The 15866-nt window shown below is 33.6% G+C and overlaps 1 protein-coding gene across 6 annotated transcripts in view; it reads left to right on the top strand.

The window, feature by feature from the left end:
• LOC128176293 (myotubularin-related protein 10-A-like) overlaps window positions 1–6719 on the top strand; it is a 29639-nt gene extending 22920 nt beyond the window's left edge. For 4 of the 6 annotated variants that reach the window (XM_052842533.1, XM_052842531.1, XM_052842532.1 and 1 more), the window contains 5 exons: window positions 893–934; window positions 1805–1935; window positions 3768–3911; window positions 4535–4716; window positions 5580–6719. In XM_052842533.1, coding sequence (XP_052698493.1) covers window positions 893–934; window positions 1805–1935; window positions 3768–3911; window positions 4535–4716; window positions 5580–6422 — 1342 coding nt within the window. In that variant the 3' untranslated portion in view covers window positions 6423–6719. The remainder of the gene's footprint in view (window positions 1–892; window positions 935–1804; window positions 1936–3767; window positions 3912–4534; window positions 4717–5579) is intronic. The other 2 variants (XM_052842535.1, XM_052842534.1) reach the window with 1 other exon arrangement.
• The last annotated feature ends 9147 nt before the right edge of the window (window positions 6720–15866 follow it).

The raw sequence follows: 15866 nt of genomic DNA, 5'->3' as shown, positions 1-15866 counted from the left end.
TGATAGATTTGATGAAGTCCCGACCGAAATTATCACCTCATAATATTCAAAGAGTGATTCTTTATAACTTATATTTATATAACTTTAAGCCATGGTACACTTAAATATTTAAATATAAATAAGCAAATCCCACAGGCGCCTCAATTTGACGTCATTTGAAGTTATGGGTTATATACCGGTAGTACAAAATCGACATGTAGTGTTATCACAGGTAAAGACACTGGAAAATGTAAATATTAGAGATATACAATTTATTATAGTTGTTATCAATTCATTTATAGACACTAATCATGAAGATCAAGTACCCCATTTTAGTGATAAAATAATTGTTGTGCTATTGTGATACAGAGTTTCCCCTAAGAATTTAAATAAATAATTCAAATGTTCTCGATTTTAGCATACCTTGTGCATACCTAATTTCATAAAATTGCAGTTTTTGATTTTTTTTAATTTTATAGGAATTTTATCCTTGTAATGTAACAACAGTTATTTTTCTAATAGATGAGTCTTGGTACATTAAAGGAAGTTTGAGAATGATATTGATCAGAAATGTAAATTATCCTACATAAGGACGAAATAGGTCCACTACATCTTGACAAGCTAATTGCAAACATTTCCACTCCCAATTCACGTTGTTTGGAGAGCTATTGACCAAAAACCCTTGGCTTGAGAAAATGGCTCTTAATTCTAACTACATAAGATGAGCTAATTATATTCCAACTTTTGGTCCTGCAGCTGGCATACAAGATTTAAAGATAAAAAAGAAGGCCCTAAATGAAAGATTACGTACTAATTATACTAAAGTTACATATATATGTATGTAGGAAGATCAACTTCATTAAATGTATAATATTCAATGCTTCTGATGGAAATGGATGAATTACCCTTACAGCAGCCTGTCGTCTGAGATGTATATTAGGACTTACTGTAACCGGTAAGATGACCACACCCCACTGCCATCATATGACTGGCTGTATCTAGTGCCTTACTCACTGCATCTCTTCGATATGACACTAAAATCTACTCTCTTTATGTATCTAATCAGTTAAAACAATGGCTGACTGGAGGCTGAATCATTCAGCATTTAATACCAACAGCAAACTAATGCCATTGTAATTTGGAAGAGTTTGTGAAATTGATGTATGTAACAGTAGATTTTTAAACACTCTTACTCAAAATGCCTTTATTACCATTGGTACATGTATCTAAAACCTTTTGCATGTTTCTTGGTACATGTAATGGTATAATCTGACATATACATGCATTCATATTATAGTTCATAATGGGCATCCATAAGGTGGAATTTAAGAGATGACCCTTCTGTGAATTTAATTGAAGCGAGATCTGTGTTTTTAGTAGTTAACTTTACGGGACCAATTTGATCAGACCATGCACAGGCTTAACCGAAATCTGCATGTGGAATATGACTGCCATGGAATCATCAAAAATAACTAATTGATACTAAAGTCATTTTTATTTTTGCTTTGTGGTGATTAGAGATTAATAAGTAAAGCTTTAGTCTGCTGTATTGAAAGCCGAGTCTGAAATTAGTTTTGTTTATTTTATATCTGTTTTATCATTTTTTTTGGGGGGGGGGTTAGGGGATGGGGGAAGTTTTTCAAATGACAGCTGTTGTATTGCTCAAGATGCATGGATTACGGTACCATTTTGATAATTTAGATATAAAAAGAAAATTTTTCTTATAATAAATTTAATTCTGCTGTACAGATCAAAATTCAGCAACAGATATGGTACCAATTACCTGCACACTTTCTTCACCACATGACTGCATTTCCATTTTCAGTCTTAAAACTGCCATCCAGCTGGCTGATGTGAACAAAGGGTACCCCGTGGAAATGGATCTAACCAAACTATGCCCATCCCTGAAAGATGTCCAGGCGTCTTATGAGAGGCTCAAAGAACTTATATTTATTGGTAAGAATTGATATTCTATGATAATAGCAGTTTTCATTTGCTGAGAGAGGCATGCTTTTTTACAGGATACTAAGATACTTTTTTGGGCCTAAATTTCATACCTCTTAACGTAATAGTAAGCATTCTTTATTTACCCAGTTGGGTTTTTTCTTACACTTCTTTTTGGATATAATTTGACTGTTACGAAAAATAATGGCTTTATTTGCTCAGTAATACATATATATTTGTTAACCTGGCCACAAGAATGTTGGTGTCTACATTTGTTGATTCAACTAACTCATTTAGGTTGGAAATTTGTTGTTCTGTCTCATGGTCTTGAAGTGCATTTAAGAAGACTAGTGGGGTTTTGATTGATTATTCCATAAGTATTTTCCTTGACAAGGAGTGGTTTTATGTTCTTCTCCATGTAAAAAGTTTTTAATCTCAATAGAAGTACTGATAAGGGAGTGATCTGACAGTTCATTAGGTGGTAGTACAGATTATTGTCTAATACTGTCTGATAAAAGCTGACCTGATACCAACATGTTGTCAATGGTGCTTGTACCATTTGAGTTTAAAAAGGTAAAATAACTCTACGAGTCTCCAAGAAACCTTCCATGTACCAAAGAAAGTCTGTAAGTTTTACAGTTATCTATAACTTACACCATGTAGATTAGATTTGGTGTCAAGTTGACTTCTATGTTCAGCTATACCTGCTTTATATAGTTCTGGTAGAGGACACTCTTGAAAAGTGTTTGTGGTTGTATCATCATGATCAGTGGAATTGTGGAGCCCTAGAAATTAAAGGATGGAGGACTTGAGAGTTTGTTCATGATAAAGAGACATGGCCTATTCTATTGAAAGATTTTGATATTTGGATTTTTGGAAGTTTTGGACATATATGTCTGTATATAGATAACAAATATTCCTAAAGACTACAAAGGCCACACTTTGTACATATTTACCCTCTAATAGAGGGGTTTTTTGAGGGTTTTTTACAATACAGAAATGTTTGATAAAATATAGCAGGAGGTTTTTGATATCAATTGTTCAACTTCTTAAGCAGAATAATATTCACTTAAGGTGGCTCACTACACCTTAAAATATTTTCTCAAATCAGCAGAAAATTACTTGAGAGAAATCATAATGGATAAGAAGTATTTAAGTCAAATAGGCAAAAAATGTGCAATTTTGGATGAAAAATTCGATTTTCAAAAAATTAATGCAGTTAACATGAACAAATGCTCCAGGCCGATTCGAACTCATGATCTGCTGTTCAGAAGTCCAATACTTTAGCCACTGAGCTACGACGATATACAACCCAATCGAACGATACAAACAGTTTAACAAAACATTTAAATCGCCATCTTGTGATGCACTGTCTTAAAATGTATAAGTCTGGGTGTAGTGAGGTACCTCAATATTAAAGTTTGTGTTAGTATGTATTAAGATATCATAGCAATTTATTAAGGCTTAAAAACAGAGCTGGCTTGGACACTAATGGGAAATTTTGCTCAGGTGAGCAATGTGGTCCATGGGCATGTGCATATTGTTTTAAAATGTCTTTATGAACAGTTTTCCATAGGTGCTAATTCAAGATCTAATTGAATCCCCTATCAATTTTTTTTTCGATAATTAAGTTTATATTAAATAACCCACACACAATAACACAAATTTCACAAATGAATACATTTATCCAATTATCATTATTTTGATATCTTTATGATGTCTCAAGAAGTATATATATTTGCAATGATAGATATATAATCCTAAGGCTTAGACAAAACAATGAAATAGATTTTTGTTAAACTCTACTTGTTCTACTTATTCTTTTTACTCTTTAAATCTGGTAGATTCTGGAAAGGACTTTGCAGTACAGGACATCTCTTGGTTCTCATCTCTTGAGGGAACAAAATGGCTGACCTGTGTATCGCAGTGTCTGAAGGTAGCTTGTGATGCAGCTAAACACCTGGAAAATCACACGGTCATTATCAAAGGTCTGACTTATCCAAGTACTTATTACACATAAAAAACCTGCATTCTTGATTTCATGTTAGTTCTAAATCTTATTGCTACTCAAGTACATTAGCTGCAGAATTACTGGTATAACTCAGTTGACTGCATGACAATATAAGCTAGACATGCAGATTTCAATATATTTTACACATTTTTGACTAATTTGCAGTATTTCCTAACATGTAGAAGTATTTGGTTCCATATTTTACTCCTTTACCTTCCTTAGATTGTTTTTTTAGACACCCTCAACAACCCTGGAAAGTGAGTGTGTCAATTTCAAATGCTGAATGACATTGGCCATTTTATCTGTGAACAAAACCAAACTTTTAACCTTAATCTGGTTTGTTGAGGGTGTTTAAAAATATTCCAAACCAAATAAAGTGTTCGCATTGGTTATGAAATGTCCTTTGAAATTTAAAGTGTTAAATGTTCAAAATCTTGGGAAAGAAGTTCTATGTCATTGCATTTTTGTATGTGAAAACTGTTGCTCTACAATCTGCAAAGCTAATTTTTTCCTTTGAACAACAATTATGCAGCTAGTTTGCATAAATGGTTGTAAATTTTGTTGTACATGTACTATCAATGAGCATTCGATATTTGACAGAACCAGATAGCCGACACTATTGTTGTATGATATCAAGTCTGGTGCAGATTTTACTGGACAGGCATTTCCGAACCCGGCTGGGATTCCAGTCCCTCATACAGAGAGAGTGGGTGGCCATGGGCTACCCCTTCCAGAGAGAGGGTTGTCTGGTCCAGGATTCCAGTAAATCAAACACTGAATACGTAAGTTTATAGGAAAAGGTGGAATAGTATGAAATTAGTTGAACTGTTGTAAAAAAAAAAAGTTCTCATTCACATACTGCTAGCTCTTTGTACCAATACAGGTATACATACCTTTTAAAAGAGATGCATAAATGAAGCTAATATTTCATATGTAGCATAATTACAATAAAAAACATCAATTTCGAATTTCATTCTGGTCCTCTTGAACTTAAGATAAAATGAAAAATTTGTAGTTTCCGCTCTCTAACTTATAAAGTGATGCATATGTAAAGCTTATATTTTATGTAAAGTTAATTAATGAGAAAATACAGGTCAAGTTTGAACTTGGTTCCAGTCTGATAATTTTTGAAGTTTGCCTCTTGAACTTGAAAAAAAATGAGTAATTTTCAGGGATTCATAACTTATTCTGCAATCAAACAAATGTTATACTAAATTTGGTGTTTGAAATTTTTGTCACCTGCGGGGACTTTCATAGCGTTACGACACATCTGGTTTTGATCAATATGATGATTTAGCTACCCTGGAAGTACAATATTCACCTGGCCTCCTTTTGGTGAATATTGTACATCTCGGGTAGCTAAATCATCGTATTGACCTCAAAAACAGCAATTATTGTGGTTTCATCAATATTCGTTGAATACCAATTTTCATGGATTTCGTTTTTAAGTTGATCCATGAAATTAAATGTTCATTGAAATGCAATTTCTATTAACATTTTGTATTGATGGGGTCATTGGCCACGAATTTACATATCCTTGAAACTGTAATTTTCACTTTATCCATGAAAATTGATACCTTTGAATATTAATGAAACCACAGTAATATTCATTTTTAAAATGTGTTACATTGGATGTTCCTTTCAGATTCCACTTTTCCTGTTGTTTTTGGACTGTGTATGGCAGTTGACGCAGCAGTACCCTTCGGGATTTGCTTTCTCAGAGACATACCTGGTCACACTATGGGACAGTGTGCACTTGGGAATTTTTGAGACATTCCTATTCGATTGTTGCCACCAGCGATCCCGCTACCACATAGATGCACGATGGCAGCAGAGATTGTTCCTCCCTTCCACGTGGGATTGGAATGTGCAATTTAGTGATGATGATCAGTCATTCTTCAATAATCCTTTGTATGTAATGAAAACAAACCCTGATGTTAATGAGGCATTGAATAAGGCCAAATACCTCCAATCTTCTCTTCGTAGTAAAATTCCCACCCAGGAATTATATTCGTACGAACTTCAAAACCTGGAAGGATCTAACTTGTGTATAGATGGAACAAAATCACTGAAAGGTTACAGACTGACCCCTTTAACAGGGGCTGCCTGCATGAAGCTCTGGACTCAGTGTTACCTACGATGGCAGACTCCGGCTCAGATCATCGGGGGAGGAAATCCGTCGCAATATTTACAGCAGTGTGTGATGGTAGAGGAAATCCTGTGTCTGCTGCACAAGATTGAGGCCTTGAAGAAAAACAGTGCCAAGTCGGCCAATAGTCTGGCCAGGACTAGGAGTGACCTGGTGTTCAGCATGGCACTGGACACGCCTAGAACGACCGAACTTCTAGCCAACACTTACTTGTCCTCCTCCTTTCCTTTCTCCTCTGTACAGCGGTTGTCCAGAGAGGAGAAATCTGTGTTCACACCAATTAGCCTGTTTTTGGAACACAGCACAATTGATTATGATTACTCCAATGATGACGACTGATATCTAGATATGTTCATACTGTGTTTTTCCTAAGACTCAACATTCCGTGTTATTCCTTGTCTGTACCTCCTTGGACCAAGTTGTGTTTTAAATTTAGATTGTTTATTTCTTTATATTGTTAAATGTTTTTGTTGTTATTTATTGATTTACTACTGCAGCATAAAAAAGTTAAAGCACTCATCTAGGCACGTAGATAATATAATTCACTACCAGAATCAAACATATTTATTTCTGCATTGTTTATCATAATTTTTAATCAAAGCAAGCTTTGTTGAAAATAAAATGGATATCAATTTTTTTCTCTGATAAAAAGGAGTTTTAATTTTTTACTTTTATTTGTAAAAACTGCAGTGACATCCATATTGTAAGGTAGTATAAAAAAACCCACCATGTCATCAGGTATAGAGCAAATGTAAAAAAAAATTTTCTATATAGTTAATATTTAAAACACACAAGAACTGAGTATAATAAGAACACTCGGTAGAGTTAATATTTTGAAAAACACTGGTAAAGATTTCAGAGGTCACTGAGACAGGCATCACCTTTATGAACCACCGTTAGCATATACAAAATTCATAGAAAATGATTTATTTAAACAATAAAATGCTTTCTTTGGTGATTCATTTGGGATATGAAGGTAGTGACATTGCAGAAAAAATACATTACCCGCTAATTTTTTCTGCAATGACCACTACCTTCATAACCCGAATGAATCATCAAAGAAAGCATTTTATTGTTTATATTAACATCTTTCTTTAAGCTAATTGATAAATTGATTAGGAAAAGTAAGTAAAATGCACTAAATTACTGTTGATGTACGTAAGTAAGTAAGCGAAAAGAAACAGCAAAATTGTCTCCTGTGAGACTTTGAGTCTGACATTGTCATGATTATTTCGTGCAGTCCGTGATTTTTCCTAGGTCGCTATAGGTTTGGACCAATCCATAAACAGGGCGTGTCGATATCTGTCCTGTCATTTTCTTGTCAGTTTCAGCCGCTGTAGATTTCGACCAATCGATAAATGGAGCGTGTAGATTTCAGTTTGGCTGTTTCTATAGACCTTTGAATTAACTATAAGTTTCTGTAAGAAATACAGGGAATAATACTTTGGAGATGTAAATATATCATAATATGCTACAAGAAAAATGTCATGTCATGTTTTAACAATTCTTCAGTAAGGCATTTTTAATAGGTAACCAAAAGTTGAATGTCGTTTGTTGAGTTAAAAGCGAGTTACAGAACTTATAATTCTTTGCTATATAAAAAAATCTTTTGTTTACATTTTGCATGTTGAAGTGAAAATTCAAGTTTTAGACCTAATATGGATTTGCTAAACTTAAGGAACTGTTTATATATAAGAAGATAGACAAATCAGCTTGAAAAAGATTTTTACTGGTATATTGAACACTTGTAAACAAATACAAGGTAGAGCCTTGTTTACATGACAAAGAATAGTAAGCCCTCTATCTTGCTTATACTTCTTCGCCTGACTCTCAAATTTCATTTTAGAAATGCATTCCTAAAGCATTGTAAAAAGTAAAAACAGAAACATAGAATTTGACCAAAATCGTGACCATCCCCCTTTAATTAATATACATGTATTTTGTTTATATGATTGATTAATTCCTAGATCTCTGGTTGGCTCATATCCAACTATGAAGAAAAAATAAAACGTTATATTCACCTGCACATAACATAGGAGGTCAGTATAGCCATACACTTGATACCTTTCTCTACCTTGAGCTGAAAATAGATCGTCCAATGAATTGTTCGGCTATGGCTTCAGACTAAAATGATTGCTTGATAACACTCAATTTGATATGTCTGTATCAATTCATCGCCGAGTCATATAATAAAACAATTATTGCTGGTTTTTCGATCAATACGATGATTTAGCTACCCTTGAAGAATAATATTCACATCGCCTCCGGCTCGGTAATTATTGTACTTCTCGGGTAGCTATACCATTGTATTGACCTCAAAACAGCAATAATTGTATATGTTAAGACAATTGTCATTCAGATCATGTTGGAATCATAATTATGAAGTTCATTTTTTTATATACAATATTGTTGTATGTATGTTGGTGCCTAAGTATCTTATAATAGGTGCCTAAACATCTTGGAGCTTAAATTTCATATCAAATAAGGGCCTAAATATCTTTGGACCAAAAAGTCCTGCTACCATGTAATATAATTCAATATTATGTCGTTTGATATTGTGTGATATGATATGAAATTGTATCATATGATACATACAATATTGTATGGCATGTTACAAAACCATATCGCTTAATATGATATGATATTGGATCATAAGGTACAAAATAATATTGTTTTATTATATGATGTAATATTGTTTAATATAACACAATATTTTTAAATTGCATCATAATATACAATACATAACATCGAATTAAAGAATGCAAAACTATAAAAATACAATCATTATATTTTGATATTTAAGATCAGATCTTGCATATTATAGAAATACAATCAATATATTTTGATATTTAAGATCAGATCTTGCATATCTTGCAGATCAGATCTTGCTTATTATTTAAAAAAAAAAAAGAGAAAAAAATCCAAATAGTTCAGCTTTTAATTTTGAGCATGCTATATTTTATACAGAGTTCTTCAAGGAGGTAAATTTAGCCTAAAAATGGCCAGCCCTCTTAAATTTATATATCAATATTTTATTCATTTTTGCACCTGCTTAAGTTGCAGTTTCGGAAAAATCCAGATATGCCAAGTGGTAGACCATGGTCTTGAGAGTATATAACCACTTTTGTTTTTATTGTGTTTCATCTGACAGGTGAGATATTTACCTTTAAAAATTAATCTTCCATAGGAAAATGATAATTCCTACAGGAGAAACGATTCTCCTACAGGAAATATTGACAATCCCATAAAGCTATTTCCTGTAGAAATTTGATTCAGATAGGTTGTTTACTTATAGGAAATTAAAATTTTCTATAGGAAAACAACCTATCTGAATTAAAATTTCCTATCGGATTTTATCAAATCCTATCGAAATTGAAATTCCCATAGGAAGTTCTTTTATTCCGATAGGAACTTTCCTTGTAGGCATATTGTTTTTCCTATGGGAAAATTATTTTCCTGTGGGAATTTAGTTTTGAAAGGTAAATATCTCACCTGACAGGTGAGATACAATGATAACAAAGGTGGTTGTAAACTCATTAAGCAATGGTCTAACATATGGCATATTTAAATTTTTCGAAATATGCAGCTTAGACGAGTGCCAAAATGCCACATTGGCACTGGCATTATTATCCGGCACAGTGTTGTATACCTATAACTTCAATTTCACTTTCATTTTCTTCATTTCATTCCAATTTTTTACATTATTTTAAAAAAAATGTTAGCTGCGAGAAAAAGTTGGGGCGGCGGTGGGGGTTGGCAGCCCCCCCCCCCCCTTCCTGATGCTACGTGCCCGCTTCAGAAACGTGCATCATTGCATTATCTATGATATAGAGATGTGAAATACAGATCATCAACGATAACTATTATAATAGTTTACGTCTGAAGTTTACAGCCGATAAACCTAGTTTAACATCCATACTTCAAGTGCACAAGCATCTCGATAAACAAGATCACAGTCCATTATAAATCTAGCTCCGTCCTTTATTATAGCATTGAATGATTTATTTTTGACGTCGTCGTGTCAATAACTGCCGTCAGGTGAGCAGACAAATTGAATAACGCGCGTTAGCGCGTTATGATAATTTGTCTGCTCACCTGACGGCAGTTATTGACACGACGACGTCAAAAATAAATCATTTAATGCTTATATTTACATTCCCTTACTGAAGAAATCAATTGTTTACTGAAATAAATCGATATAAAGTGAAGACCACGGAGGGAGTAAATTAGTAACAGCAAGAACAGCTGATTTGTAATACCGGTTTAAACTGGTTTTCACAGAGACCGTTGAGATGAGATCGACGAGCATGAAAATATAATCCATGAAAAATAACTATTGAAATGTTGCTTTTAACAATAAAGTCAACTGTTTTGTTGAATAATTATAAATCATGGTGTTTTGACAACATTTATGAAATACATTTTTTAACCGATTACATAAATCACTGTTTGAGAACTACTTATGTAAATTACATGTAAATTCATACGCAGTGAATAGGTGTTGCATTTAGAGGCATTTAAACATCACGGAATTTAATGGAAAAACACAGTAGAATGTAAATATTGTTAAATCTACTATGCCAATTAGATATTATACGTTAGCGGACTATATAGTACATGTATATATATGTATGTCCCAGGTATGCGACCTGCTTCAAAAACGCTGATTAACTTCACTCCAAAAACCATAACCTCCTAAATGGAGATTAAAGATTTATTTGTTCAATTTATTTTACGCAAAATAACTTCCTTTCAAATAAATTAAGGAAAGTCATAAAATAGAGTGTTGGAATTGCCTGACGTCATGTTATATCTAAAATGATGGCTGGATGGTCTTGGCCTTTTTAGGCTTTATTTACTTTCTTATGAAGAAGAGCTCGGTACATGTTTGATAATGTGTTGTTTTAATGGTACCTGCAACTTGGATCATGTTTACTCCAAGTCAGCTGAATTATCACCATCTGGAGTTGATATCTTAAATCACAGGGGCACCGTATCCGCTCTACACTCTATGACATATTATTATATATATGTCATAGAGTGTAGAGCGGATACGGTGCCCCTGTGCTTAAATAATGAACTTCAGCGGAAATTGAAAATATGTCTTTGAAAATTAATATCAACAAAAACAAAAGCTTTAAAAGTTTGTGTACAAAACGATTAAGAGCTACTGCATGGCCTTACTAGCAGAGAGAAATTCCAACACCTGACACCTATAACCTTTGAGTTTATCCATCTTCAAATGAACTTTCTTACTAATTTTTAAAACTCTTATACAATAAGAACAGTACTGAGCCAGGAACATTTCATGCAGAAAAAATAACCAAGCAAAGGAGATCACACGTTTCTGGGGCTGCTATGATGCGCGCAAGGAACTGGCGATATAAGTCTCTAATGGGCATGTGATAACTGCATTTTGGAGAGAATGAATTCACTTTTACAAGAGATATATAAGAATGAGATAAATACAGGATATATGTAACATGTGAAGAGAATCACTCCTTTATTGAATCAAAGTACTGAAAGTACTGTTAGACGGTGGCGTCGTTTGAAAGTGGCAAATTACATGTAACAATGAGTGATGTATGATAATTATTGTTGTCGAAAATCCACAGCCTGTATCTCGTACATGTACTAATACTTAACGCTTACTCGCACAACTGGTCGTGAGTTTCCTACACGGATTTTAATATTTTAATTTTGCCGTATCTAATCATTCCTCATATGGGGATTTTACACGCCTTATTCACCCACCATTTTTGATTTTATTCTTTGCATGTACTAGACAATAGATCTAGGGTTCGCAAATCCCGGCAATATTTTCGGAAAGCTATAGTTCTGTATCTCAGCAGAATTCTACAGTCATCAATGAAGCACATTTTTGCTTTCATGTTTCATTATTTATCGCAAATATAGCATGGATGTATACGCTACGGCCGATGTAGCATTGCGTTAAGTAATGACACTTTCTAACCGGTGTGTATTTCAATTGCGAGTCACAACAAACTGGGGCATTTATATAGGCCCGCCTATTTGTAAATGCATGTTGACAAAATGATGCTAACACTTGGAGACAAATGTCGAAGAAAGTTCATAATGGAGTTGTATTCACGAGTTGAAAATTATTTGAGAACAAACGGGGCGATGTTTAATTACTTACATATGTAAACGTACAACAAATATTGATTAATTATACAAAATCCCAAATTTCTGATACTTTTTAAAAAAATAATTAAAAACAATGTATATTTAACGTAACAACGGGTTGTAACCTTTAAATATTTAAAATACTTGCAATATATTGATTTAAACTGGCGTATGCGTGTGAAAACCTCCAAATAGTGTAATTTTTATAACTTCAATGCCTTTTCCTTCATAGACTGGGTCTGAGCTCCATATTTTTTCCCAAATTCATTCAAATGATTTGAATAAATCTATAGCTAAATACAATTGAACAAATGTTTAAAACGTTGATTAATGAAACTGCCGCAACTGAATATTGTATGATTTTTTTAATACATGGATAATTCTGTTATCTGTTAGTGAAAAAAATGCCCCCAAAATCAAAGAAAGGATTCTCTAATGCATTAAATAGGGACGGGCGCATATGAATTAAAGTCACTATTTGTACTTCGCTCATCGAATTGCGTTATTCTGTTCATTGTGAAAAAATTCGACAGAAATTGTTTAGGTAACAAAATTATTATATCTTACATTACCGTTCACAGTGTACCATAAATGTATATGGAATATCGCATGAGCTGAACCGATTCCTTTTTCTCACAAAAAAGCTAGCGTTTGCAGCAAATTAGAGATACACAAGCTGACACGCCGTGAAATCCATAAGACGTTTTACAGCTGTAAAAAAAAATCTGAACTGAAAATCTTTGAGACATCGTAAAATGTAGTTTATATACATGTAAAATGGCGACTCGATTTGAACGCGAATTTTACAATCCGACGTCGATTAGCGTGTTTTAGAGAAAGTCAGCAGCAAGTAAAGCGTCAACAGCAGCAGTATATTGTCTGATGAATAATGAGGTACCTGTATTATAATTCATGTTTCTACAGACTGAGTGAGGTACAAAATAAGGTACATTGTAAATCACAGGTCAGTCCAAAATTAAACACATTTGTATCGTAAATTGAAAGTTTTTTGTGTGTTTGAAAACACATGCACACTTGTAGAAGAAAGTGTACCATCGATCGGTTGAAGTTCAATAAAATGTAATTTACGTGATATTCATTGTCAGTAGCTGTTGTGAATTCTTTGGAATAAGCTACTACAAAATAAATATATACTACCTCAACTAAAACTTATGCGTTGAAAATGATTGAATTTATCGATGAAGCATAATTGCTGAAGTATGAAATGGCAAACCAGTTTGAATAGTGTGTTTCTGACAATTGTTTACATCATACATTATTTAAATGTATGTACACAATAATTAGCAGCTATATTGCTTAAAATATCTGATAAGATGAAAATTAATTCTCATACTGAAATCGACACGTAGATAAAACATTGCCTGTAACACTGCATACATGTACCTAACAGAGTTATCGTTCTTTATCCGCTAGGGTCCCTGTGAGAAATACTCTTCCGGTCAGGACCGTATAATTCCCAAACAGAAAAAATAGCCTACGGGATCATATCAATGGCTTGTGTGTAAATCATGGTTTTGAGATGATTTCGGTATAGGAAAATTTCACATGCAAATGAGTTAATGGATCATGATTCTCGGGTGATCTGTTAAACTAAACAAATTGCAAGAAAACCATGGTCCTGGTATGATCTGTTGTAACTAACAACTCGTATCAAAACCATGGTCCTGGTATGATCTGTTGTAACTAACAACTCATATCAAAACCATGATCCTTATATGACCTGTTAAAGGACAATTATACAATAATTTCTTAAAGAAAAAAATTACCACTTAATTAATATTTTGCAACAGACAATTATATACTTTTAATTTTTGAAATACATTGACAATTACCAAATATGAAAAATAGTATACATAAATGTCACATGTACTATATCGTTAAGCCAATATAATCTGAATTAGAATGCAGGATCAAAGTCTTCGATAATTTAGATGATAATTATACTGTTATTTCAAACTCTTCTAGCAATTATTACATGAATTGTTCAAATTAAAATATCATGTATGCATTTCAAAACCTAGCTGCAGGTCTGTAGCTCCCGGTCTGAACTAACGATACATGTACATCCATGCATTAGTTGCTTGCTTCACTTAATAAATCACTTGATAGCGTATTGTAAATTAGTCTTTATAAAATATTATTTACCTCAAGTGAATAAGAATATATCCCCCCAAAATACTTCCATAAATTCACTTTATAAATATGCCAAGATAGAGCAAGATGCCCAACAATAACAAATTTTCCTGACATGTACATCACATTTAGGCTCCAAGATGAACATTCAAAATTTGCAACTCAACTTCCTGTTATGCAGAAATCTTAATTCTTAGTGGTCAGTTTATCTGGCAATTAACGAATCATTTCAAACGCATGCTCTGTTGCCTTCTAAGATAATAGCACATACCAGAATCACAAGAAAATCATAGCAGACTCAAAACCAAGAAACAAACCACATCAGGATCATACTTCCTTATTTGTCACCTATGATTTGGGTATGATTCATTTAATGGATCATGTCTAAATCATAGAACAAAATCATGAATTTGTGAGTTGGATATGATTTTTAAGTGATTTTGATATGATTTCTTAAGAAAAATTTTTGTTTGGGGTAGCAATAGTCTGTGTATATTTGTGGACGAATTCATCTTGAAAAATGTAATGGCACTGAGTCAGGTATTAGAACTTTTGAAAACAAATTCTTATGACAAATTTTCATGCATGCGCCTTTCCATTTTCGCTAGCCAAGGGTTTTCGGTCCACTCCGCTCCCCATAAACCCTTGGCAGATTTCAATACGAAAATTCGATAATGCAGTGGCGCTATCTAGCAATCAACTTGAGTTACGCCCCTTGTACATTTATATTTTTAGCGAATGATTCAACGGGTTATATACGCGCTACAGCATAAATACAACTTGAAAAACATGTTGACTAGCGAAAAGCGGAACATCATTAACGATGCTTTTAATATAGAAATGAAGATATAACCTAGAGAATGCAAGGAATGTTTTATTTATTAAAGTATATGAAGGGACCTTTACCGGGAGTAAAAAAGTCGCTAATATATATGCATTCAAGCCCTAAGCCTAGGTATCGTTGTCGTTATTATTGCGGACAAAAGAAATTAACAAATATACAGCTCATTGAACCTCTAAAAGCAATAACCATTAACATGGACGTATCGATGCAGAATAGGCAACTTCTACATTCGCCATGTTTTCTTCCCTTACCATCACGCGAGCCTTGACAAATTTGTAAATCTCAATCCCATGCAGTAAAATATATCTTTTTTAAAAGTGATCTGGTTAGACCATCCTTGGGGAGGTACTTTATTCGAGCACTTGTGCCTCAACTTCTGAAAAGCACCGAATGTGTAACCATAGATCACACAATCATGTGTTTCTTTTAAAGTTTTTTTTACAAGTACTTGTCTACAACTCTGCGATTGGATCAGTTACTCGCAACTGCAGCAAATCATAAAACGGATCATGTCACCGAGTTTTCGTAATAAGATCTGCAAAGGGTTTATGGAGAGCGAAGTGGACCGAAAACTTTTGGCTAGCGAAGATGGCGCCTTTCAACAGAGAGGAAACCACTGAAATTCTTATTTTCTTTGC

This window comes from Crassostrea angulata, chromosome 3 (assembly GCF_025612915.1).
Source record: "Crassostrea angulata isolate pt1a10 chromosome 3, ASM2561291v2, whole genome shotgun sequence".
Lineage (NCBI taxonomy): Eukaryota > Metazoa > Mollusca > Bivalvia > Ostreida > Ostreidae > Magallana > Magallana angulata.
Note: the sequence above shows the minus strand (reverse complement) of the source record. Positions and strands in the feature narration are given on the sequence as shown.